General features: G+C 40.8%; 1 protein-coding gene across 1 annotated transcript; it reads left to right on the top strand.

Annotated features, from left to right (window-relative positions):
• Positions 1-11,200: 11,200 nt before the first annotated feature.
• On the top strand, positions 11,201-14,888 carry LOC139409035 (sphingosine 1-phosphate receptor 1). Its single transcript, XM_071153693.1, has 2 exons — positions 11,201-11,341; positions 12,132-14,888. The coding sequence occupies exon 2, from the start codon at positions 12,327-12,329 to the stop codon at positions 13,443-13,445; it is 1,119 nt and encodes a 372-aa protein (XP_071009794.1). The 5' UTR covers positions 11,201-11,341; positions 12,132-12,326; the 3' UTR covers positions 13,446-14,888.
• Positions 14,889-23,148: the final 8,260 nt, after the last annotated feature.

Raw genomic sequence — 23,148 nt, 5'->3', positions numbered from 1 at the left:
CACACCTGAGCCAAGGTAAACAGACACAACAAAGTGAGGGGTCTTCCACGTAATGTTACGTAATAAGGGACATTTACTGTGAAGGATCATGGCATGGATATGCCCTGTTGAGGTACAGAGGACCCCTGTCTCTGTTGCCTTGAGCTCCATATCATGATACAGGAACTACTCAGTGAATAACCCATGGAGGTTTATCAAGAAAGAAAGTCATTCGGATAAAGTGTACCGACTAAAAACCCTGAACTACATCCTGAGAGAGTCAAAGGTGATGTCAAAAATAATAATAATCACCATGGTCATTGTAACAATAGCAATGTGTCATAGTCATATTTGTCTGAGAGGTTGGGTGTGCCGTCCCATGGCTTCCCCCTGGCTGCCTCACCTTTTATGGAAGGTTCCCAGCCATTCTAGGGCTCAGGCTCAGGGATGTGTCTGCGTTGTGACCTCACTTCCTCTCTGACTAAGCCCTGTGTCACACACACACATCCTGGGTCAAGTCTTGTGGCCGGTCAGTTCGAGCCAGGTCATTGTTTAGGGGCGTCGTGCCTCTAGCATGGACAGTGTGTACCAACAGATCCCAGGTCAGGAAACAGGGCTGGAAAATAAGACAAAGAACAGTCAAACTTTGGCATGCCATACTGTGGACTGTCCCTGCCATTTGTTTGTGCTACAGGCATTTTACAAGTTAATGGCGAGCTAATTCCAGAAAATAGCTTACGGTTGTGAGTGTGACGAAATCAATGCAGGGCATTCCTCCGGAGAATTTTAGAACTTGGATACTATCTTGTTGGCCTAATGTTATGTGCTAATTTGACTTTGTTGTTCTTCATATTACCATCTCTGGTAACCACACACTATATCAAATAAAATCTAAGTTTATTTGTCCCATGCACAGGATACAGAAGGTGTAAACGGTACAGTGAAATCGTTACTTGATGAGTGGAGTCTATTGTTTAGACATGTAGCTAGCTAACTGAACAATGAATCACAATCCCAACTCATAATGTTACTAATGGCTCTGAGATACGCAATGGCTCTGAGATACACATAATATTACTACCCAGATCACGTTAGCTAGCTAACAGTACGCTTTCACTTGCAATGAAAACAAATTTCTGACTAAATTAGAAATGTATAATATCTGAAAATGTAGCTAGTTAGACTCTCTTACCCGTACTCATGGATGAACGCTTCTCCCTCTCTGTCACGGATGCCATGGTTGCCCTTGGTTTGAAGATGTAATCCAGAGACAAGTGTTTTTTCAACAGCCTTCTGTGTGTTCTCTTTTCGACTCCCTCCGCATATTTGCATTCAAAAGACTGCATTTTCTTCATCTCCTTAGCTATCATCAAATAAAAAAGAATATAAAAAATCCATTATTTCAGCCAATCATGGCTAGCAGGAAGGTTCCTGACTTTTTCTGTGGCTAAACCAACTAGGCTCGTCATTTAACAATTTGTATTCGTATTTACAGATGTCATACACGTTTGTTATTAAGGTACATGAAAGTTACTCCTGTGATGTAGTGATGAGCACCATACGCCTAGTTTCTTGAAACGAGTCACATTTATAACCTTTCTGTTGACAGCAAAAATAAACAGTACTGGGGTACTTTGTTTTCTTATGCAAAACTGTATAAACATGAGTACAATGTTTATATATGCAGCAACATCTCCATTTTAGATGTGATAGCAGGGGACCTGCCTGCCAGCAGGGAATTTGTTCCTTCATTAACAACATCCAGTGTGGCTGTCCCAGAATGAATTGGTCTGGAAAGGCAGGCTTTTGTTTGTCACTGACCAATCATTTTAGCTCAAGAACCTTCAGTAATACTTGACCTCTTGGTGTTTTGAAATTTCAAAGACACAGAGACCTATTGAAATTCATTTTTTGATGTACAAACAAATAGCCAGACATGGACTTACAATGTGATGTTTGCTGCAAGCTTGGCCTGTTAGTTAGTGGGTAAGCTCAAGTTGGTTTAGGACTGAACTAAATGTCCATGGTGCATTTTTACATGGCAGTGCAGGGAGAGAGACCAAGACTCACGACCTGTCCAAATCCCATTTCCTGTTCGACTGAAAGACTCTGAAAAATAGAGAAAAGATGAGGAGAAAGAGGAAACTTGTGAAGGGGGCGTTACTCCAACAAAAGACTCTTTCCTCAGAGTGCAGTTCACCCTTTTCAGGGCTTGGCATAGTTTACTCCGCACCATGGCGACAAGCTGAAGAACTAGCAGTGTCAATGCGCCTGTGTCCTGGTTCCCTCAAGAAAACCTCCACTGGGGGAAGTGAATTTCCCAAAGTTACTGTAACGTTAGGCTCATCGGAAAGACACACAATGTGACGTGACAGACATCCTAATATGTGTTAGGTGGAAGAGTGGACAGTTCTTCGCTCCTGCTATAAGAGCTCAAACTTGACAGAGAGCTTCACAAAATAGAGCCTCTCACCTGATTCCAAACCAATGCTTTCTGACAGAGGAGATCCTAAGTGAAGGACCCAACTGGCCAAAATGTCCAATCAGAGTGATAGTGGGAGTTGCACAGTTCTATATAAGTTACAGTTAGGGATGGGGATGCCCTTCCACAGTTTGCATTTCTAATATCAGTTTTTTTTAAGCCATGCCAAAAGAAGCATGGGTTTGGATCTCACTGACACCATGTTATGTTATTATGCTATATGGATGAGGCAAGTTAGCATGACGATAATGTGGCAATGATACAGTTCATGCATCTGTGTCTTTGAACTTGACCAATATAGGAATAACCCTTTACAGGACAATGCCTATTTGACCTTTGCCTGAAATAATAATATATCCAGTCAGGACAGAAAGCAGTGTACAGCAGCCATTAGCCTTTCTGAATATCATTATCCATATCCACGACACAGTTAAAAATAAGAGTATACTGTTTGCCATGTCAGAACCGCAGAAATGAACGAGCAAAAACAATTTACTGAGTAAATCTATGTATATTTTTTTATCAACTGTTAGAGTACTTGACCAATTCAGTGTGTGACCAAACAGTGATGTTACCATGAAAGAATTAAGACTACACAAGTGGGGTGAGCAAACGAGGTCTACACGTGACACCTAATGTAACGCACAAAACCGTTTGCTTTGTTGTGACTGCATATTACAACGCACACATTAACATTTCCTATAATGCCAGAGAAACCAATCAAAACGGAAACATGTCTTTAATTCCTGCAGAGATTATTACTAGGAAAGATTTTTCTGCTTGAATTTTTCCACTGAAGCTGATGATATTAGGATCTTCCATGACTGAATTGAACACCAGTTTGATAACAGAAGACTAGTGACTTCTCTGTAGCTTGTTCTCACTTCTCCCCTTCCCCACAAGTCTTTCTGGCCACAATGATAAGAGCCTGATATCTCCTTACATAACATTGTTCAAGATCTGTGTGTTTGGGCCAAGTGTGTGTGGTTATTTTTTTTTTGTCCTGTGTTTAAAACATAAAGCACTCTTTTGTCTGAGAAATCTGAAAAGCCCCTCTAATATACGAGGGCTGGCCGAAAGGCTTATGCTGAGCTGGATCCCGCCGTGCTCAGATTTGCCCCCTGACAACAAAGGGAATCCGAACAGCTTTCTGGACAATGGTCTCCATGGAGATTTTTGCTCTCTTGTCCAGCAACAGATTATGTAGATGACTCACACAACTTCGACACGTTGTCACGGAGCCAACGGTTCCAATATTCCACGCACGGTCAGTCCTGGAATGTCCCGAACAGTCTCCCATCTTAGAGACCTTAGTGTTAACCCAGAGCATTAGGCTACTTCTCAAGGCTTCCCACAATTCTGACTTGAATGAAAAGTAGGTTTATGCTGTAACCTTATTCACAGTGAACATCAGGACACCTGAAATAACGTAACTGAAATAACCTGCCGCCCATGCCCTCGAATGATGTCATCTTAAAAAATAAAAACCCCTAACAACACCTAACGAATAGTGACAATTTTACACCATCTCCATTCCGAGTCCTGCATTTGATGATGAATCCCTCCTTTTGGGAATATAGCTCCCATGATTTATTTGTCAATAAAAGGGGAAAAGACCGAACCCACTGGGCACACACTGGCTGAATCAAGGTTGTTTCCACGTCATTTCAATTAAATTACAATGAACCAACATGGGATAGACGTTGAATAAACGTCTGTGGCCAGTGGGAAGCATCAACAATTTCACTTCAGGGGGTTGAGAGACATTCCAGGGACTTCACAGCTAGCCATGTGGAGATGATTACTGGTAAGGGATTTAAAGCCAATTGAAGTGCAGAGCATGTAGAACACATTGTTCCTTGCAGTCTCACCCAATATGGTTGACTTGGCATCTCATGGGCACCTCTACTGATCATCAATCAATCAATCAATCAAATGTATTTATAAAGCCCTTTTTACATCAGCTGATGTCACAAAGTGCTTTACAGAAACACAGCCTTAAACCCCAAACAGCAAGCAATGCAGGTGTAGAAGCACGGTGGCTAGGAAAAACTTCCTAGAATCATGAAAGATCCAGAACACATCATCCCGTTGCATGATGTGTCCTGAGAGCTTAACACTGGCTTTCTTAAATGGCAAGAATCTCTCTGCCATGTTCTGTAGGCCTACCTCTGTTTGGGAAATAAATCAAATTGCAACATTATCATCTAAGATTCAATAATTCAATGCATCGTAATGACCATCCTAAAGTGTTTAAACCTGACAAGGTTGTATTTTTGGTCTGCTTTTTGATGACAGTGCTTCTTTCTGTATGTGGTCAAGATGTCAATAAAGAGTCCCAAGCTGTGTTTTGGGTGGGGTTGATTGGCACTATCTATACTGACTGTGAGAACCGGATGGAGGAAGGAGAAAAGTTCCTTTTTTAGGGCTTCGGAGGGAAAAGGCAAGGATGTGGTGATTGTTATCTTTCATGAAATGTTGTTCTTCCCCTCCCTTTAAGACTTATATTTGACTGGTTGAACTGGTGGAACTCTGGGGCTTGTTTGTTGATCTTAGAAACAAGATTTTAGATAAGTGGTGGATGGGTGGATAATTAGAATTGGAACTCACGTTAATGCTCGTGGTTGGTCAGGGACATTGAAATCCTGCTAAAAGACATTGAAGAGTAAGCTGTTCAGTTTTTTTCCCTTCTATTTCCAACGATGCCATCCATACTACTTGTGCTTGTCAGTGCGTCTTATGTGTGAGTAATAGACATCTAGATATAGGACATACTTTGTTGCAGATGTATGTTTCCATTTAACACTTAGGCCTACCTAAAGTAACATGAAACCCTAGGAGGCCTTGTAAAAACCATAGTAAATTCATTTAGCTTTCTGTACTCTCATTCATTGAGCATTTCCTAAGATCATATTCCTCTGGAATGCTTTATGAGAGCAGTTTAACACTGTAAGTACTCCCACAGGTATTTCACGACCTATGACTTGAAGGGGTTTCAAAAACACCTACGCTACTCCCCACCTTAAAACCACCCCATTTTCTACCTCACGTCTAGGTAAAACTTGTTTGAGGGAAAGCAATAAGAATGGTTGTGGGTTTCCTCTCCACTTTCTTTTCCACTCTTGCTTTTCTTTCAAGGGGTTTCCTTTTCTACACTGACACCCGGCAAGGTCAACAGAACAGCAGTCATGTTACCAAACAGACTAAATTGATGTTGGTGTGTTCCGTAATGTAGTAGGCTACTGGGAAATCGTTTGCTGCACTTAACCTGCCCTGCAGCACCATGTCTCTTTCTTGTATGTATTGCTTTCTTTTAACAGATGATTTGCACTCAATACTTAATTCGCCGTCCAGACCAATGGCTACAGTGTAATGCTAAACTACAACATAAACCTAGAGTTAGTACCGCCTATTGTCTATGCACTCTCGTTGCCTTCGCTGTCATTTTCTAGGCTGCGTCAGGGTATGCTATGCTCAGACGTGACCTCTGAACATGTGACTTTGACTTACAATCTCTGTAGCCCATAATTGTTGATGTCCTGTGAAAAATATACTCCACAAACAATTAATCCATTTAAGTCTGGGTATTTGTATTTGTATGGGTACATACTGTATATCAAACATATACTTGTATGGAGTGGGGGGTGTATTCTACAAAATATGATCAACCCATAGACATTCAAGGCTTTTCTCAATCCAATGATTGTGTTGGTGGAGTACGGTTGTGGAGCTACATATTGGATGCAGATTCTGTTGGTGTTGCGCCTAGAGAAGGACCGAGGCAATGATTGGGAGTCCCGTAGGGCGGCTCACAATTGGCCCAGCGTCGTCCGGGTTTGGCCGGAGTAGGCCGTCATTGTGAAATAAGAATTTGCTCTTAACTGACTTGCCTAGTTAAATAAAGGTTCAAGAAAAACAATGGTGAACCAACCAGATGCAACAGAATGAAGAAATGTCAAAAAGAGAGTGGAATGGGTTGGTGGTGAGATGCCAAATTCAGCTGGCACAAGGGTGTGTGGAATGTCACTGTTGAAGTATCATGATGGATCAATCGGAGCATGATGGAGCATTTCCAGTGCTAGTGAGTAATCAGAGCCCTCCTCTTCCTCATGGGGCCAATGCAGGGGTGTGTATTCATGGATGCCATGGGAAGCCAGGCTTGCCCCCCCAATTTTTTTTTACCAAGATAACTATTAAAAAACATTACATAATTTTCCCTTCAATTCGCAAGAGGCTGAATGTATCTCACAGGAGAAAGCCTCTGAGCGAACGAAACAGCGCCCCCTATGTCTCTCTACGTGTAGGCCATCTATCTGATGCTGTTTGGTCCAAACAAGTATTACATTGTTGCCGCCCCTAGCACTGAACGCAAGGGAAGCCAGCGAGCATTTGGCCTGCCCTGATTAAAATAAAAAGTATGAAATATTTGCCAATCGGCGTTGAGCTAAACTGAACGAGCTCAACTGTGAATGGTCCTGGAGCACCGAAAAAAGTGTCAAGGGAAGCCAGCTTGGATTTTGGCATCACTCCTATCAAATCGCACTGAGAGCATATGTCATTGACAGAGACAACTTGAATTGTTGCATCTTGTTGTGTTGTTGTCCTCCGGTGGCTAGCTAAAATTCTCCTTTTCCTAAATTAGCCATGGACGGAGATAGGGATTTGGGTTTTACTTCATTCTTTGTACTGGCCAATGATTATAATGGCGATTCTGATCCAACCATTAACTCATGCATTGTTGTGCCCCTGGCCTGAAAGGATGGATGTTAAATATGTAACTAGATGTAGAAAGCTAATATTAACTAGCTAACGTTGCCCATGAATGGAAGTTAGGCTAGTGAACAAGCATTTTAGCCAGGTAGCCTAGGACAACAAAAATAAAAGCATGTACTGTATGACAGGGTGATAGACTGTTTACTCAACATGAAAAAGAGGAGGATGGGATTGGCGTTTCTCTACAAGCAGGGTGAGTCAATAGTTTTTCTATTTGCACGAATGCGCACGAACACATGCACGCACACATGCACGCACACAGAAATCAGAACCATGGACAGCCACATCATATTTAGCTTACGTTGATTGGACTAAATTGTTTTTGGTATCTTTTAGTTGTGACTGTGTTAGACTAAACAGAGGTTGATGATGTTGAAATGTTGAAGTTGAAATTGTGCTGGAATAGTGGAGGCAGCTCCTGTTTTCTTTGCGACTTGCGGTAACTCTCTCTGGCTCTACGTTAATAGTTGTTTAGTGATCCAAAAATGTTGGAAATATTAACTTGCTTGATCATGCTGTAGGTCATGTAACTGTCTGTTTGTTATGTTCAATATGCTATCTGGACTTCACCAGACAGAGGTTGCTATCCAGTTTTGTGATAAAACAAATATGTGGAGGAATTTATTCTGCCACTGCTTCTTCTTATTGTCTCGGCCTTCAGGCCTATATATCACGATTGCCAAACAACGCAATTATCACAACACATTGGTTGTAATATGTAGGGGCTTGGTTTTACCGGTGATTTTACCCATGCACCACTGCTGGTCCAATGTCACTTCATCTCCTTACCTCTCTCCTCTGAGAGTCATGAAACAAAGTATGTGGAGCTCATAAAAGCACAAACCACTGTTTCTTAATTCCCTTTTTCCTTTCTTCTTCTCGCCCCTCCATGTACTTTTCTGCATGGCTACTCTCCCACTGACCGCTCGGACATTGGAGGGGAGGGGGGTAACTAGTCTAAGGTCCCAGCTGCTTTGGTTCACATTCGCAACAATGCGAGTCATCAACTGCCCCTGACCGTCTGAGTACACAAAGTAGGATCTGTTAATGAAAGACGACACTTGTCGTTGAAAGTCAGGTGCTATGTTCTCACATTATATAGCGACGGCATTGCAACCCAGTGAATTCTATCTGGTTTCATACGTTTTCAAAACCCTTTTTGTAAAGAAATGTGTCAAGTACAGCAACAATGTGTACTGTAGCAAATTATTATAGTGAAATTATTAGCATAGAAATTCCAGAGATCTTATCTGCATGGGCCATCTATGTGCCCATTTGCTTTAGATTCATACTGATGTTCGCCTCAATTACGCCATGTCGGGAGCAACCACTATAGGAGGAAAAGTGGGCTGAGTCCTGTCGTGGACGAATTCCGTCTAAGTAAAGGGGATCAAAAAATAAACAAAGGAAGAGCAATGGCAGTGGTGCTTCCCAAAATGAAAGACCCTGTGTCTCTCTGCAAGCAGGCTTTTGATCTCACTTAGTTTGATGGTCCGGGAGAGCTGACAGCGATGGTGTCAACGCTCGCTCACAGACGACCAACTGGAGCATGGATATAGATATTCTCCCCCGTCAAAGAATGCACCAAAGAGAACTCTTGAAGGAAGGGTTTCCTTAGTTAGTTTTCCATGTTTTTCTTTTTCCTTTCAGTCATTTTCCTCACTCTATGCGCTCTCTTTCACACACAGACACAAACACGTAAGGATTTAAAGGAAAAAAATATATTTAATTACAAGAAATCACGAGAAAATGTTATGACGTGATTGAATAGTTCTATGAATACATCAATATTTGGTGAAAGGAACCTTTGCATGACAGATATACTGTACACACAGATATACTGTACACACACTCAGAAGAGGGTATGGATATGCCATGTTTCCTTACTGCCCCACCCCCTGAGGGCAGAGGGCTGGGCGGAGCTGAAAACCTGAAGAGACAGAGGGAGCAGCATATGTGATTAATGGGCAGAAGAAATGGGGCACTGGGGATGGAGCTGGGACTCACAGGGGATGGAGCTGGGAGCAGAGACGATGGAGGAGGGTGGTTATTCATGCACATATAGCTTGGGGTGGGGTGGGGGGGGGGGTAATGTGCACAGCTGGTGCATTCCCAGAGATGAAAACAAAAGGATTTCTAATAACACAATTGAATAATTATATTATTGGTATCCTTATTGTTGTATATGTATTATTACTACCACAATTACTGCTGGCTATGCCAATACTTAAAGTAATAATAGGTGTCATACTAAGTAGTCATCTTTGTGTTCACTGCATCCATTAGAATATCTAAATTCATGTTAGTAAGCATACTAAATCAACTGCACCACATCTTCAATACAGATGTTTGTATTTTTTGGCAGGCTATTCTGTTCTTCCTATTGATTTGAATAAAATGAATTCACTTTTTATCTATCTACTACTAACTCATAGCTTATTACTCTGCAATTATCATTCTACAATGGATTTTCTTAGTACATACGTGATAATTCCAGCGGCTGAATGGCTGAGCTATGCACTTTTGATTGACAGCAATTGACTCAGAAATGAGCCAAGGCCATCCCTCACCGCCAAAGGGTTTTCATTGTCCAAAGGAGCATTTAAGTTTACAAACAAAACAGACCTACTAAAGTGATGATGATCATGATGATGATGATTTTAGTTGGTTTAGGTTGTACCAGTTGCCTAGCATTTATGATTATTATTATGATGGACAAATATTCTTATTATTATCACTGTCTTTATTATTTAAAGATTGTAAATCCACAAATTATTAGAAATATTAATAGAAAAACATTATTTTAAGGCACATATATTTGTGTTCTGCACCACATCAAGTGTTATGATGAAACTGGCTCCCATGTGGACTGCCACAGCAAAGGAAGACGCTAAATTACCTCTGCAGCAGAGGATAAGTTTATTAGAGTTACCAGCCTCAGTCCAAATAAATGCTTCACAGAGTTCAAGTAACAGACACATCTCAACATCAACTGTTCAGAGGAGATTGTGTGAATCAGGGCTTCATGGTCGAATTGCTGCAAATAAATCCCTACTAAAGGACACCAATAATAAGAAGAGACTTGCTTGGGACAAGAAACACGAGAAATTGACATTAGACTTGTGGAAATCTGTCCTTTGTTCTGATGAGTCCAAATGTGAGATTTTTGGTTTCAATCTCTGTGTCTTTGTGAGACACATAGTAGGTGAACGGATGATCCCCGCATGTGTGGTTCCCATCGTGAAGCATGGAGGAGGAGGTGTGATGCTATGGGGGTACTTTGCTGGTGACACTGCCAGTGATTTATTTAGAATTCAAGGCACACTTAACCAGCATGGCTACCACAGCATTCTGCAGCGATACGCCATCCCATTTGGTTTGTGCTTAGTCGGACTATCATTTGTTTTTCAACAGGACAATGACCCAACACACCTCCAGGCTGTATAAGGGCTATTTGGAGTGCTGCATCAGATGACCTGGCCACAATCATCAGACCTCAACCCATTTGAGATGGTTTGGGATGAGTTGGACAACAGAGTGAAGGAAAAGAAGCCAACAAGTGCTCAGCATATGTGGGAACTCCTTCAAGACTGTTGGAAAAGCATTCCAGGTGAAGCTGGTTGAGAGAATGCCAAGAGCGTGCAAAGCTGTCATCAAGGCAAAGGGTGGCTACTTTGAAGAATCTAAAATCTAAAATATATTTTAACACTTTTTTTGGTTACTACCTGATTCCATCTGTGTTCTTTCATTGTTTTGATGTCTTCACTATTATTGTACAATGTTAAAAAAAAAAAAGAAGTACAAATAAAGAGAAACCTTTGAAAGAGTAGGTAAAATATCAACAATGGACTAATGAAACAAATACCAAATATAGTTTTTGGGTGGAGTCTTCCTTTTATGGGGAAGGGGGGGGGGGGGGGGGGGGTATGAACTGACAAAAAGATTTGCTTTTACTCAGCCTCTCTTGCGCACGGTGCTCATTCCATGAAATCACGCAGCAAACACACAGAACTCAGCCGCTGGAAAATATAAAAAAGTTTCTGATTCGAGGATTTGTGCGAATATAGGTTGATACTTGGAATATTCTCATTGATGACCACTATTAGGGTAAGGAAACATTTACTTAATTTCTAGACTAGATTTTATTAATGTACATTGCCGAATTAGTTTTGGCGTCTGGTCATCAATAAGAATGCAAATCAAAGTTGTGACTTTAAGTTAATTTAAGTTAATAATAATCATATCTTAAAAACAGAAGGAATCGAAAAAAATACGTTTGAACAAAATAACGTGAGTTTCAAGCGCATTTCAAGTTCATGTTGAGAGATTCCGTTACATAAGTTATTGCAAGTTTTTTTCTGAAGTTTATGGATTTTTTTTTTAAAACGTTGAAAAACATTGAATAAGTGCATTGCTTCCCAATGCGACCCCCCCCCCCCCCCCCCCCCCCCCCCCCCCCCCCCCCGTCTCATTCTTAGCACAGTTCAAAATAGCATATCATGATGATAATTTAGCTCATGCATCAGTGCGATGCTTTTCCATCTTGTGGAATTCAGCATACAGTCCAGAATCAGTTACCATACTAAATATCATATCCCCAAAAATCGGCCAGGTTTACCGACTTTTCTGTTCGTTTGCTTTTATTTGATCACATATTTCTACAAGACAATGTACCCTAATTTACTATTGGACAAAATAATTGCCTCTGTCTCCCATTCACTTGTTTTTACAAGGACTTTTGTTCTGTATTTGTATTTTATGCTGAATTAGTCTACTGAATCGTCAGTCCTCATTTCACATAAAAGTGAATGAGTATTAAATAGTATTTTATTTTATACATTTTATTTTATTTTTTATGACTGTTCTAAATCGGTATTTTCCCTTCTTTTTTTTAAAGGAGTTTCATGATGGAGTCCAAGATCATACTCAGAACATCCTGTGGCAATAAGGATTATTTGATTGCATGTCTGCAATGACAACCTATCAAGTGCTAAGGAATACCATTGCCAGCTGTGCCTTGGCCTGCCATCGCCCCTCAGTGGACTAAGTGGTGGACTACAGAATTTATAGAATTTAAATTCAAATCAGAGCCATGGGTGACTCAATGTATTCCGACTTAATAGCCAGACACTACAACTTCACAGGGAAGCTCCGGAAAGTGGAGCAGGATTCCAGACTCAAAGCGGACTCTGTGGTTTTCATCATTGTATGTTGCTTCATTATCCTTGAGAATGTCTTGGTCCTGCTTACCATTTGGAGGACCAAGAAGTTCCACAAGCCCATGTACTACTTTATTGGGAACTTAGCCCTATCAGACTTGCTGGCTGGTGTGGTGTACACTGCCAACATCCTGCTGTCAGGTGCCAACACATACAAACTGACCCCCACACAGTGGTTCTTCCGGGAGGGGAGTATGTTTGTGGCCCTGGCAGCCTCAGTCTTCAGCCTGCTGGCCATCGCCATTGAGCGCCACCTCACCATGCTGAAGATGAAGTTGCACAACAATGGCAACACGTGCCGTGTCTTCATGCTCATCAGCACCGTGTGGCTGATTGCAGCCATCTTGGGCGGCCTGCCCATCATGGGCTGGAACTGCATCCAGAGCATGCCCAGCTGCTCCACCGTACTGCCGCTCTACCACAAGACCTACATCCTGTTCTGCACCACCGTCTTCAGTGTCATCCTCATGGCCATCGTGGTCCTGTACGCGCGCATCTACGCCCTGGTGCGCACCCGCAGCCGCAAGCTGGTGTTCCGCAAGGTCTCCAACGGCCGCGGCGGGGGTAGCGCTAGCAGTAAGAGCTCGGAGAAGTCCATGGCCCTGCTGAAGACCGTGATCATCGTGCTGAGCTGTTTCATTGCCTGCTGGGCTCCACTCTTCATCCTCCTGTTGCTGGACGTGGCCTGCGACATCCGCATGTGTGCCATCCTGTACAAAGCCGAGTGGTTCCTGGCCCTGGCCGTGCTCAACTCTGCAATGAACCCCCTCATCTACACGCTCACCAGCAACGAGATGCGCCGCGCCTTCCTAAAAACGCTCATGTGCTGCAGTGTCTGCACCCGGCCCTCTGGCAAGTTCTCTCGGCCCATCATGGGTGCAGAGTTCAGCCGAAGCAAGTCGGACAACTCGTCCCACCCCAATAAGGACGAGCCAGAGTACTCGCCAAGGGAGACCGTCGTATCCTCTGGGAATATCACCTCCTCTTCTTAAAGGGCCTTGTGGACTGTTGTGAGAAAATTAGCTCCACTGCTTAGGGAACGTGGATGTGTGTATATATGTTTTTGCGCAGTGTGCAAGTGTGTGTGTGTACATTATGTATATATGTGTATAAGTAGAGTGTGAGTGTTTGTATGCGGTTTTGTTGCACCGTGGTTGTGTCTATGTACAGTGTGTAAGTAGCCTCTTTAGTTTCCATTTGTTTGATCATTTCTCGAAGGGTCTGTCTTTGATGCATGAGAAGAAACTCATCAGAATAAAGGGCTAAACTGGAAGAAAGTGAATATCTCTGGCCATCCAGTAGCCCATGCTAGAGAGTAGAACTGAAAGAGTGTTACAGTTTGTGTCGTCGTCCCCCCCCCCCCCCACACACACACACACACACACGTTGAGGACGGCCAGCACTGAACTGAATTTTTTCATATTCAAAAGACAATGTCATGGGGAAGCACTTACAGTACAGCACCCAACGTGCAAACCTGACTTCTCAGTATTGAGTTCAACCATGTTATTTTTACAGATTGAGAAGAAGCCATTTTAGTCAAAGGTATTTTTTATGTATTGAGTACAGCACTTGTTGTAAAAAGGCTCATTAAAAACCATCAACCAATTATAGGTGTTTACTGATTCTCTAAGGTGTTGATGGAAGTGTGACAATAGTTAGCAGCGTTAATTGTTCTCATTGAAACGTTTAAGAAATACAATTAATGAAGCTCTCGTGTTTCTTCGACTTAACTCTGAAGGCTAGTACAATGTAAATTCTACACCTTGATTAAGAATGTGTTTTGTACTTGCAATTTGTTTTATTTCACTCTTATTCGATACAAGTTATCTTTGTAGCGATGCAATGTAGTTGCAATAATAATTTATATTCTGGTTGATGTGTGACAAAGGTCGTCTTTCTTTTCCCAGTTGTGATTTCTTTTTACCTACCTTAATAAAGGAGGATTCCTTTTAGATTTTGTAGATGCTGTGGCTCCAGCCATTCAACATTTTGCATATTTGCCTGTTCCTCGGTTTCCACTCTCTTGTGAAAACCAGCATGCCCCAATATTAGGGAAGGACACGAGGTCGGAAAAAACCCCACAAGAGATTGACATATAAGGATAAACTCAATAGCAGTCGTCCATTGTTGAAAGCACCGACCCCAATAATGACTTAGATTTTTCATAAAGGAAGAAGTGAACATAGACCTTACTGTGGGCGCACACATCATCAATAGCTCACTGGAATAGTTCGGTGAAACCGCCTATGGTTTGTTCAGTTAGTAAATATGTGTTATTTAGAACCGTTAAACACCCACGGACAAGTACAATAGCGCTTGTCAGTTGTCAATTAATCAGTTTGCCAAACTTCCATGTGACCCCCAGTCATATTTTGCACGTGTTTTTGTTGCAATGTTTTGGTTAGCTCTTAATAAATATTGGAAATAAAAAAGGTTATTGTTGTCTTCTCTTAATGCACACTGAGACCTGGTATGGTAGGCCCAGTACAGAATGTTGTGACATTAAAGCAACATTTATTTTTTTTACCAAGGAAGTTGTCATTTTGTTACAGAAATAAGTTCTGCCACCTAAAGATGGGGGACAGTAGTGAGAATAGGATAAATATATTTTAATAATAGGATAATCCTCTAAAGCAAGTAGTTTGGGGGACAGGTCCACCACCGAAGGAAACTTACCCAGCTGTTTCAGCAGAACAGGAGATGAGGGCAGAGGGTTATCTCGTCCCAGGCTCTCTGTCAAACCGATAAACTGGCAAGCAATAACAAAAATGAAGTTGAACAAAAACTATCAAAACCAACACAAGGACCTCTGATGACATGTTCGATTTCGAATACCAGTATTGAATACTGTTGCTGTCTGGTGTTCCATTCAACATTTGTCCAGATATGTGGTGTAAAGTGCTTAAGTAAAAAATACTTAAAAGTACTACTTAAGTAGTTTTTTTGGGTATCTGTATTTGACTATTTATATTTTTGACAACTTTTACTTCACTACATTCCCAAAGAAAATAATGTAGTTGTTACTCCATACATTTTCCCTGACACCTAAAAGTACTCGTTACATTTTGAATGCTTTAGCAGGACAGGAAAATGGTCCAATTCACACACTTATCAAGAGAACATCCCTGGTCATCCCTGGTCATTCCTCTGATCTGGTGGACTCACTGAACACAAATGCTTCAATTGTAAATTTGTTGGAGTGGGCCCCTGGCTATATGCAAATTTAAAAAACAAGAACATTGTGCAATCTGGTTTGCTTAATATAAGGAATTTAAAATTATTTATACTTTTACTTTTCATACTTAAGTATATTTTAGCAATTACCTTTACTTGTAAGTATATTTAAAACCAAATACTTTTAGACTTTTACTCAAGTAGTATTTTACTAGGTGACTTTCACTTTTACTTGAGTCATTTTCTATAAAGCTATCTTTATTTTTACTCAAGTATTACAATTGTGTACTTTTTCCATCACTGGTCTAGATGCAGGGTTGAATGTTGCTCCTTCAATTTGATGTAGTCTAACCTAGGCTATATTGCACCGAACAGGAAACATTTGATTCATTTTCCTGTTAATAAATTAGCTTTTGCTCCAAAGTTCAACAATTAATATATTTTACACATACTCTGGGTCTTTGGAGTTGACCAGGAAACATGTATTGTTTCATCGTGCTGTAATAGAGAGTAGTGTACCAGTCATGGGTGTATGTATGACAGCATTCAAATCATAGCTGACCCCTCCCATGTAGGCTACTTCATTCTGAATAACAGCTTCTTCCCTCAGGTAGACTCTATCCACTCCCAGAGGGCAAGCTGAACAGATTAAGCCCTCTCATTTCTTGGGGTAATCTTGGGGGCACACCTATTTAAACTTTAGTCTAAGACAATGGGTGGCACTCAAGTCTAGTTCTGATTTACAATAATTAAGATACTTAGCGCCCCCTATGGCTATCTGCTGTTATTGCTTCATAAAGCAGATTCATTGACCGTTTTTGGGACCAAATGTTCATTTATTTTTCTGTATATTTAATTCTGTATGTAACAGGTGTAACACATGACGAGATCCTCCCACTAGGCATACCACGTCATTTCAATGTGGACATTTCAATGACATTTCAACCTTTACTCACCCACTGAAAAAGACAGCCAGAAGTTTGTTGAATTTCCAAGGTTTTATCACTGTGCCTTCAACCATCTAAAAGCACAACCAAATTCCAATGGAAATTATAGATTTTTGGTGTAGATGTCATCTAAATGTGTCATTATTGCGCTTTCAACATTTAAAAGCAAAACAAAATTATAATGGGAATACAATGTCAAATATGTAGTATTTATACAACAACTTATTGTGTTATCACTGTGCTTCATCTAACAGCACAACCAAATGACCTGGATTGCAGTTGAGATTACATTAAAAGTACATAGTGCAAGTGATCAATGCTGTTCGAGATTCTGCACTGATTATTATAGCAATTGTGAAGATCTCCACAAACATGCAACTTTTGCATGCCAACTTGACCTTGCTTGGTTTCTATGACTACATAAGAAGACATTTATAGTTACAGTAACCTCAAAATGTTGCCATGGTTGCGTTACTCATTTTAAGGGTGAATAAATACTGTTACATTACTTTAAGTTAGCCTTAACTTTAGGCTATTTACTGTATTACAAAAGTAATATTGAATCGGTTGATTACTCAACATTAACAGGAGACGTGAATCTAACATATACATTTTTAATTTGTAGAATTCAAGCAAGACTAAGGGCTCTATTCAATCTGTAAAGATTCTGTACACACATTTAAAGGTAATTTCCGATTGAGCCGACATATGCAGCGTTTACTGTAAATGCAGTCTCTGCTAAAGAGGAACATTGCCTTTAAATTTCAATCACAATGTAAAGCTGAACTTCTGCAATGCAGATTGAATAAGAGCCCCAAGTCATTGTCACAGATGGAACTATACAAGCAGAAGATCTCCTTCAAATGTTGATATTTAATTGAGTTGACAAGAAAACACAATTCAATATCCAGTTTGTCTACACATGAATAATTGATATGTTGGACTCACATCTCCATCTCAACCCAAAATCTAAGTTGAAGGGCTACACCGGGATTTTGGCAAGGAGGCCCTTCATCTACTTCCCCAGAGTCAGGTGAACTCGTGGATATCATTTTTATGTCTCTGCATTCAGTTTGAAGGAAGTTGCTAACTAGCGCTAGTGCAATTTCTAACTAGCGTTAGTGCAATAACTAGAAGTCTATGGGTTTCAGCTAGCATGCTAGCTAATGCTCATAGACTGCAATGACTGGAAGCAAATGCCCATGAATGCTAGCAGATACCCATAGACTTCCAGTCATTGTGCTAACACCAGTTAGCATTGACTCAGGAAACTACCTCTAACTTCCTGTATACTGGACACAGAGTCATAAAAGTGGTATCCATGAGTTCATCTGACTCTGGGGAAGTAGGTAAAGGGCTTCATTGCCAAAATCCTGAAGTATCCCTTTAAAGAATAGTGCTATAAATAAAGTTTGATTTGATTTGATTCTTTATCTTAGATTTTTGGTTGAGATGGAGACGTAAATCCAACATATTAATGATTGACGAGTAGAATAAATGTGAAATCAACAAAAGCGTCAAACCCTAGGCCTACAGTGCCTTCAGAACATGTTCCCACCCCTCGACTTTTTACACATTTTGTTGTGTTATAGCCTGAATTTAAAATTATGTTTTTAGAAATGTTTACAAATTCATTTAAAAAATGAAAAGCTAAAATGTCTTGAGTCAATGGCAAGCCTAAATAAGTTCAGGAGTAGAAATGTGCTTAATAAGTTTCATGGGCTCACATGAAACTTAGCAGTGTTTAACATTATTTTTGAATGACTACCTCATCTCTGTCTCCACACATACAACCTGTAAGGTCCCTCGGTGGAGCAGTGAATTTCAAACACAGATTAAACAACAAAGGCCAGGGAGGTTTTCCAATGCTTCACAAAGGGCACCTATTGGTAGATCGGTAAAAAAACCAGACATTGAATATCCCTTTGAGGATGGTGAAGTTATTAACCTAACTTTGGATGGTGTATCAATACACCCAGTCACTACAAAAATACAGACGTCCTCCCTAAGTTTAATGGCTATGATATAAAACTGATGATGGATCAACAACACTGTAGTTACTTCATAATACTAACCTAAATGACAGAGTGAAAAGAAGGAAGCCTGTACAGAATACAAATATTCCAAAACATGCATCCTGTTTGCAACAAGGTACTAAAGTAAAATTGCAAAAAAATGTGTCAAAGAAATTAACTTTATGTCCTGAATACAAAACGTTGTGTTGGATTTGCCCCAAACAGAAGACCTCACTGAGTACAACTCTTCATATTTTTAAGCATGGTGGTGGCTGCATCATGTTATGGGTATGCTTGTCATCGGCACGGAGTAGGGAGTTTTTTTAACATAAAAATAAACAGAATAGAGTGCAGTGCGCACTAACCAAGGTTGCCAGGTGCACGGTGTTTCCTCCGACACATTGGTGCAGCTGGCTTCCGGGTTGGATGCGCGCTGTGTTAAGAAGCAGTGCGGCTTGGTTGGATTGTCTATCGGAGGACACATGACTTTCAACCTTCGTCTCTCCCAAGCCCGTACGGGAGTTGGAGCGATGAGACAAGATAGTAGCTACTAACAATTGGATACCACGAAATTGGGGAGAAAAGGGGGGGTAAAATCCCCCCCCCCCAAAAAAAAAAGATTTGAAAATGTTTGTCTAGCAATGATCAACAATCAACTTGACAGAGCTTGAAAAATTGAAGAATAATGGGAAAATATTGTACAATCCAGTTATGCTTACGCAGAAAGACTCACAGCTGCCAAAAGTTATTTGAACATGTTTTGAATTTTTATGTAAATGAGATATTTCTGAATAAAATGTTCAATACATTTTCACTTTGTCATTGTCTGTAGATGGGTGAGAGAAAACATCTATTTAATCGATTTTGAATTCAGGCTGTAACACAACAAAATGTGGAAGTCTGAGGACAAAGTGAGGGAAATTATCTCAGAGAAATTGAAGATGGACCACAGGAAGATTGAGGTGGAGTGCGCCCACAGGACTGGAAAACCAACTACCGGCCCAGGTGATAGGCCCAGGACGATACTCGTCATGTTCCTGAGGTTCAAGGACAAGGTATCTGTTCTGGAAAGAGCCAAAAACACGAGAGGAACATATATCTTCCTCAACGAGAACTATCCTGAAGCTGTGCGCCAGAAGATGAAAGAACTGATCCCAGAGCTCGTGGGGACATTGCTTACATTCGCTAAGACAGACTCATTGTCCACCCTCCTTCCCAGAAGCCTGGAGGGGATGAGAGAGCCAAGCCTATGGGTTTGTTGTTGTTTGTCAACCCCGCAAAACACACACACACACACCAATTGATTAATGGACTGCTGAATGTAGATTTTTTTTCTCTTGCTTTTTTGATATGGTTTATCTCTGATAAGCTACCCAGGAAAGGGCTGAAACTAGCCCATATTAATATGTGTAGCCTTAGAAATAAGGTTCATGAAATCAATAACTTACTAACATCAGATAACATTAATATATTAGCCCTTTCAGAGACTCGCCTAGATAATTCATTTGACGATACAGCACTAGCAATACAATGATATAACATCTATAGAAGATACAGAAATGCTTATGGGGAGGTGTTGCTGTATATATTCCGAGCCAAATCCCTGTAATGGGACCAATCCTCAGTCATTTGTTTCAAGTGTATTAGTCTATAAATAAATCTCTTTGCCAAAATTCGTCATCTCTCCCATGTCTTTTTCGACTATATGTTTATTGCTTGCCTACATTTTACTCCCTCCTCTATGCTTAATATAACACACATACATGAATTATTAATTTCGGTTTCCTATCCTGATGTGAAGTTTGTTCTATAGAAAGTATTTGACTCTGATGTGTGCCACAAAAAGTATTTGACTCTAGTGACAAAATTAAGGAAATTAGAAGGGGGGGGGGGGGGGGGGATTTCGGCAAGGCCATTTCCTTGCCTGCTGAAATCCCCCCCCCCCCCCCCCCCTTCTATCTTGGGACTGTAAGGCCTGGTACACTTCCAAATCATTTTGGTAGCTCATGTTGACCAGTAGTGTGTGCCACAGGAAGTATTTGACTCCAGCCACAAAATTAAAGGAAATTACAAGGGGAGGAGAATTAATGGCATGACAAGAAAGTGGCCTTGTCGAAATCCTCCTGTTTTATCCGGTGTCCTTTGTGAATTTAAGTATGCTCCCTAATTCTCTCTCTCCTTTTCTCTTTCTATCTCTCTCTCTTTTTATCTCTTTCTTTCTCTATTTCTCTCGGACGACCTGAGCCTAGGACCATGCCTCAGGACTACCTGGCCTGATCACTCCTTGCTGTCCCCAGTCCACCTGGTTGAGCTGCTGCTCCAATTTCAGCTGTTCTGCCAGCAGCTATGAAACCCTGACCTGTTCACCAGACGTGCTACCTTGTCCCGGACCTGCTGTTTTCGACTCTCTCTCTACCACAACTGCTCTCTCCAACTCTGAGTGATCGGCTATGAAAAGCCAACTGACATTAACTCCTGAGGTGCTGACCTGTTGCACCCTCTACAACCACTGTGATTATTATTATCTGACCCTGCTGGTCATCTATGACCTTTTGAACATCTTGGCCATGTACTGTTATAATCTCCACCCGGCACAGCCAGAAGAGGACTGGCCACCCCTCAGAGCCTGGTTCCTCTCTAGGTTTCTTCCTAGGTTCCGGCCTTTCTAGGGAGTTTTTCCTAGCCACCGTGCTTCTACATCTGCATTGCTTGCTGTTTGGGGTTTTAAGCTGGGTTTCTGTACAGAACTTTGTGACATCGGCTGATGTATAAATACATTTGATTGATTGATTATCATGTCACCAGAATAAAACCCTAAAAATGTATTGGAAATGAGCATCAAGCTCATCACCTTGCACTTTCACCACCCAGTGAAGTTCATCATCATTTATTTCATCTTTAGCCTAATAAACTACATGATTGCCTGACGAGTCGTATTGGGAAGATCACACACTCATAACGCCAAATTTACTTCGATATGATTGTTATATCAGTATATGCTCACAAAAGCGTTTCCACCAACATTTCTTTAATAATAAATTTTACCAACACAAAAAGATCCCACCATGTCGAGCCTACTTTGTTTTGTTGACATTTGAAAAGTTTACTGAAACATTTTCTGTTTCCATCAGGACATTACATGTACTTTACTTGCAAAAAAAGGTTGAATGGAAACTTGGTTAGTGAGACAGAAGCGTATACTATACTAAATTAAAATAATTATTTGAACAAAAATGTGCAGAAAGTGTGGTTTCAATTATTTAAAAAAAAATCTAAATAGTGTGCCACCACTGGCATTCGATCCCATACCTCACGTGATCAAATGAAACTGACTTCATTGTAGCGATGGGCATTCCGGCTCTTTTCAGTGAGCTGTTTGGCTCAGCTCACCAAAAAGAGCCAGCTCTTTTGGCTCCCAAACGGCACTTTAAAAAAAAACAGTTTGGGGATTTTTTCAAGTCAAACAGTTTGCAATAGTTTGACTATGATTCTAATTAAATTATTGAATGAAATCATATTCTATCTTAACCACAATGTATTTAAAAATGCATTGGTTTGTTATGAAAAAGAATGCTATTAAACATGTGCATATAAAGTATAACATTTTAATGTATATGAACAAAGTGCATATAAATCTAAACATTCAAATCGAATACAATCTGAACAGCATAATAGAATATTGCACCATATCAAAGAAAAATAAATAACAATTTGCAAAACTGCAGCATCCCACAAATTGAAATAAATGTAAACAAGGATGCTATTACACATGTGCATTTAAAATATAACTTTTTAATGTATATAAACAAAGTGCATATAAATGTAACAATTCAAATCGAATACAATCTGAACAACATAATAATAGAATATTGCCCCATATCAAAGAAAAATTAATAACAATGTGCAAAACTGCAGCATCCCACTTAAAACATTAAACTGGTCCCTCTTTTCTCTCTCTTCTTTATTGCCATGTTATAACCAGCAGCACACAGCAATGCTGACCATATTTTGCTTTTATGGGGGATTTGCATTCAGAAATGCAAGCTGCCTCACTTTCGAGTGGCTGGTGCGGTTTCTTATCTCATTAATTATTTGTTCCGTTTTCGAGAAGATCCTCTCAAAGGGAACGGATGTGGCCACTATGCAGAGTCTCCCTGTCATGCCTTTAGTAAGCCGTGGGTAGACAGAGGCCTTGTTCCTCCGCCAGCTCAGAGGATCTGCTCCTCCAAATAGGATCGGACCTCCATTATGGCATCTGCTGAGGGATTCCTTTGTGCTGCATCCCCAGTTGTTCTCTTGTCAAACAGCATCCAAACAGCAGACGTTTGTGGCACTACTGCTGCTGCTTCTGCTCCATCTGATCCCTCTTCTTCCTGTTGACCTGGTGCCTGAGCCAGATGACTGCTGGGGTTGTCCCTCCCTGCTGCTGAGTTTATTCTTTGAAGAGCCTCATCAAACGCTCTGGCATCACTGAAGGCTAACTTCTTACACCTGAGGTCAAGTGCAGCGGTTTTGGATAGCACGTGATTATATTCCATTCTGTGGAACTTTCTGTC

This window comes from Oncorhynchus clarkii, chromosome 5 (genome assembly GCF_045791955.1).
Source record: "Oncorhynchus clarkii lewisi isolate Uvic-CL-2024 chromosome 5, UVic_Ocla_1.0, whole genome shotgun sequence".
Classification (NCBI taxonomy): domain Eukaryota; kingdom Metazoa; phylum Chordata; class Actinopteri; order Salmoniformes; family Salmonidae; genus Oncorhynchus; species Oncorhynchus clarkii.
This window is presented reverse-complemented; position numbering and strand designations above follow the sequence as displayed.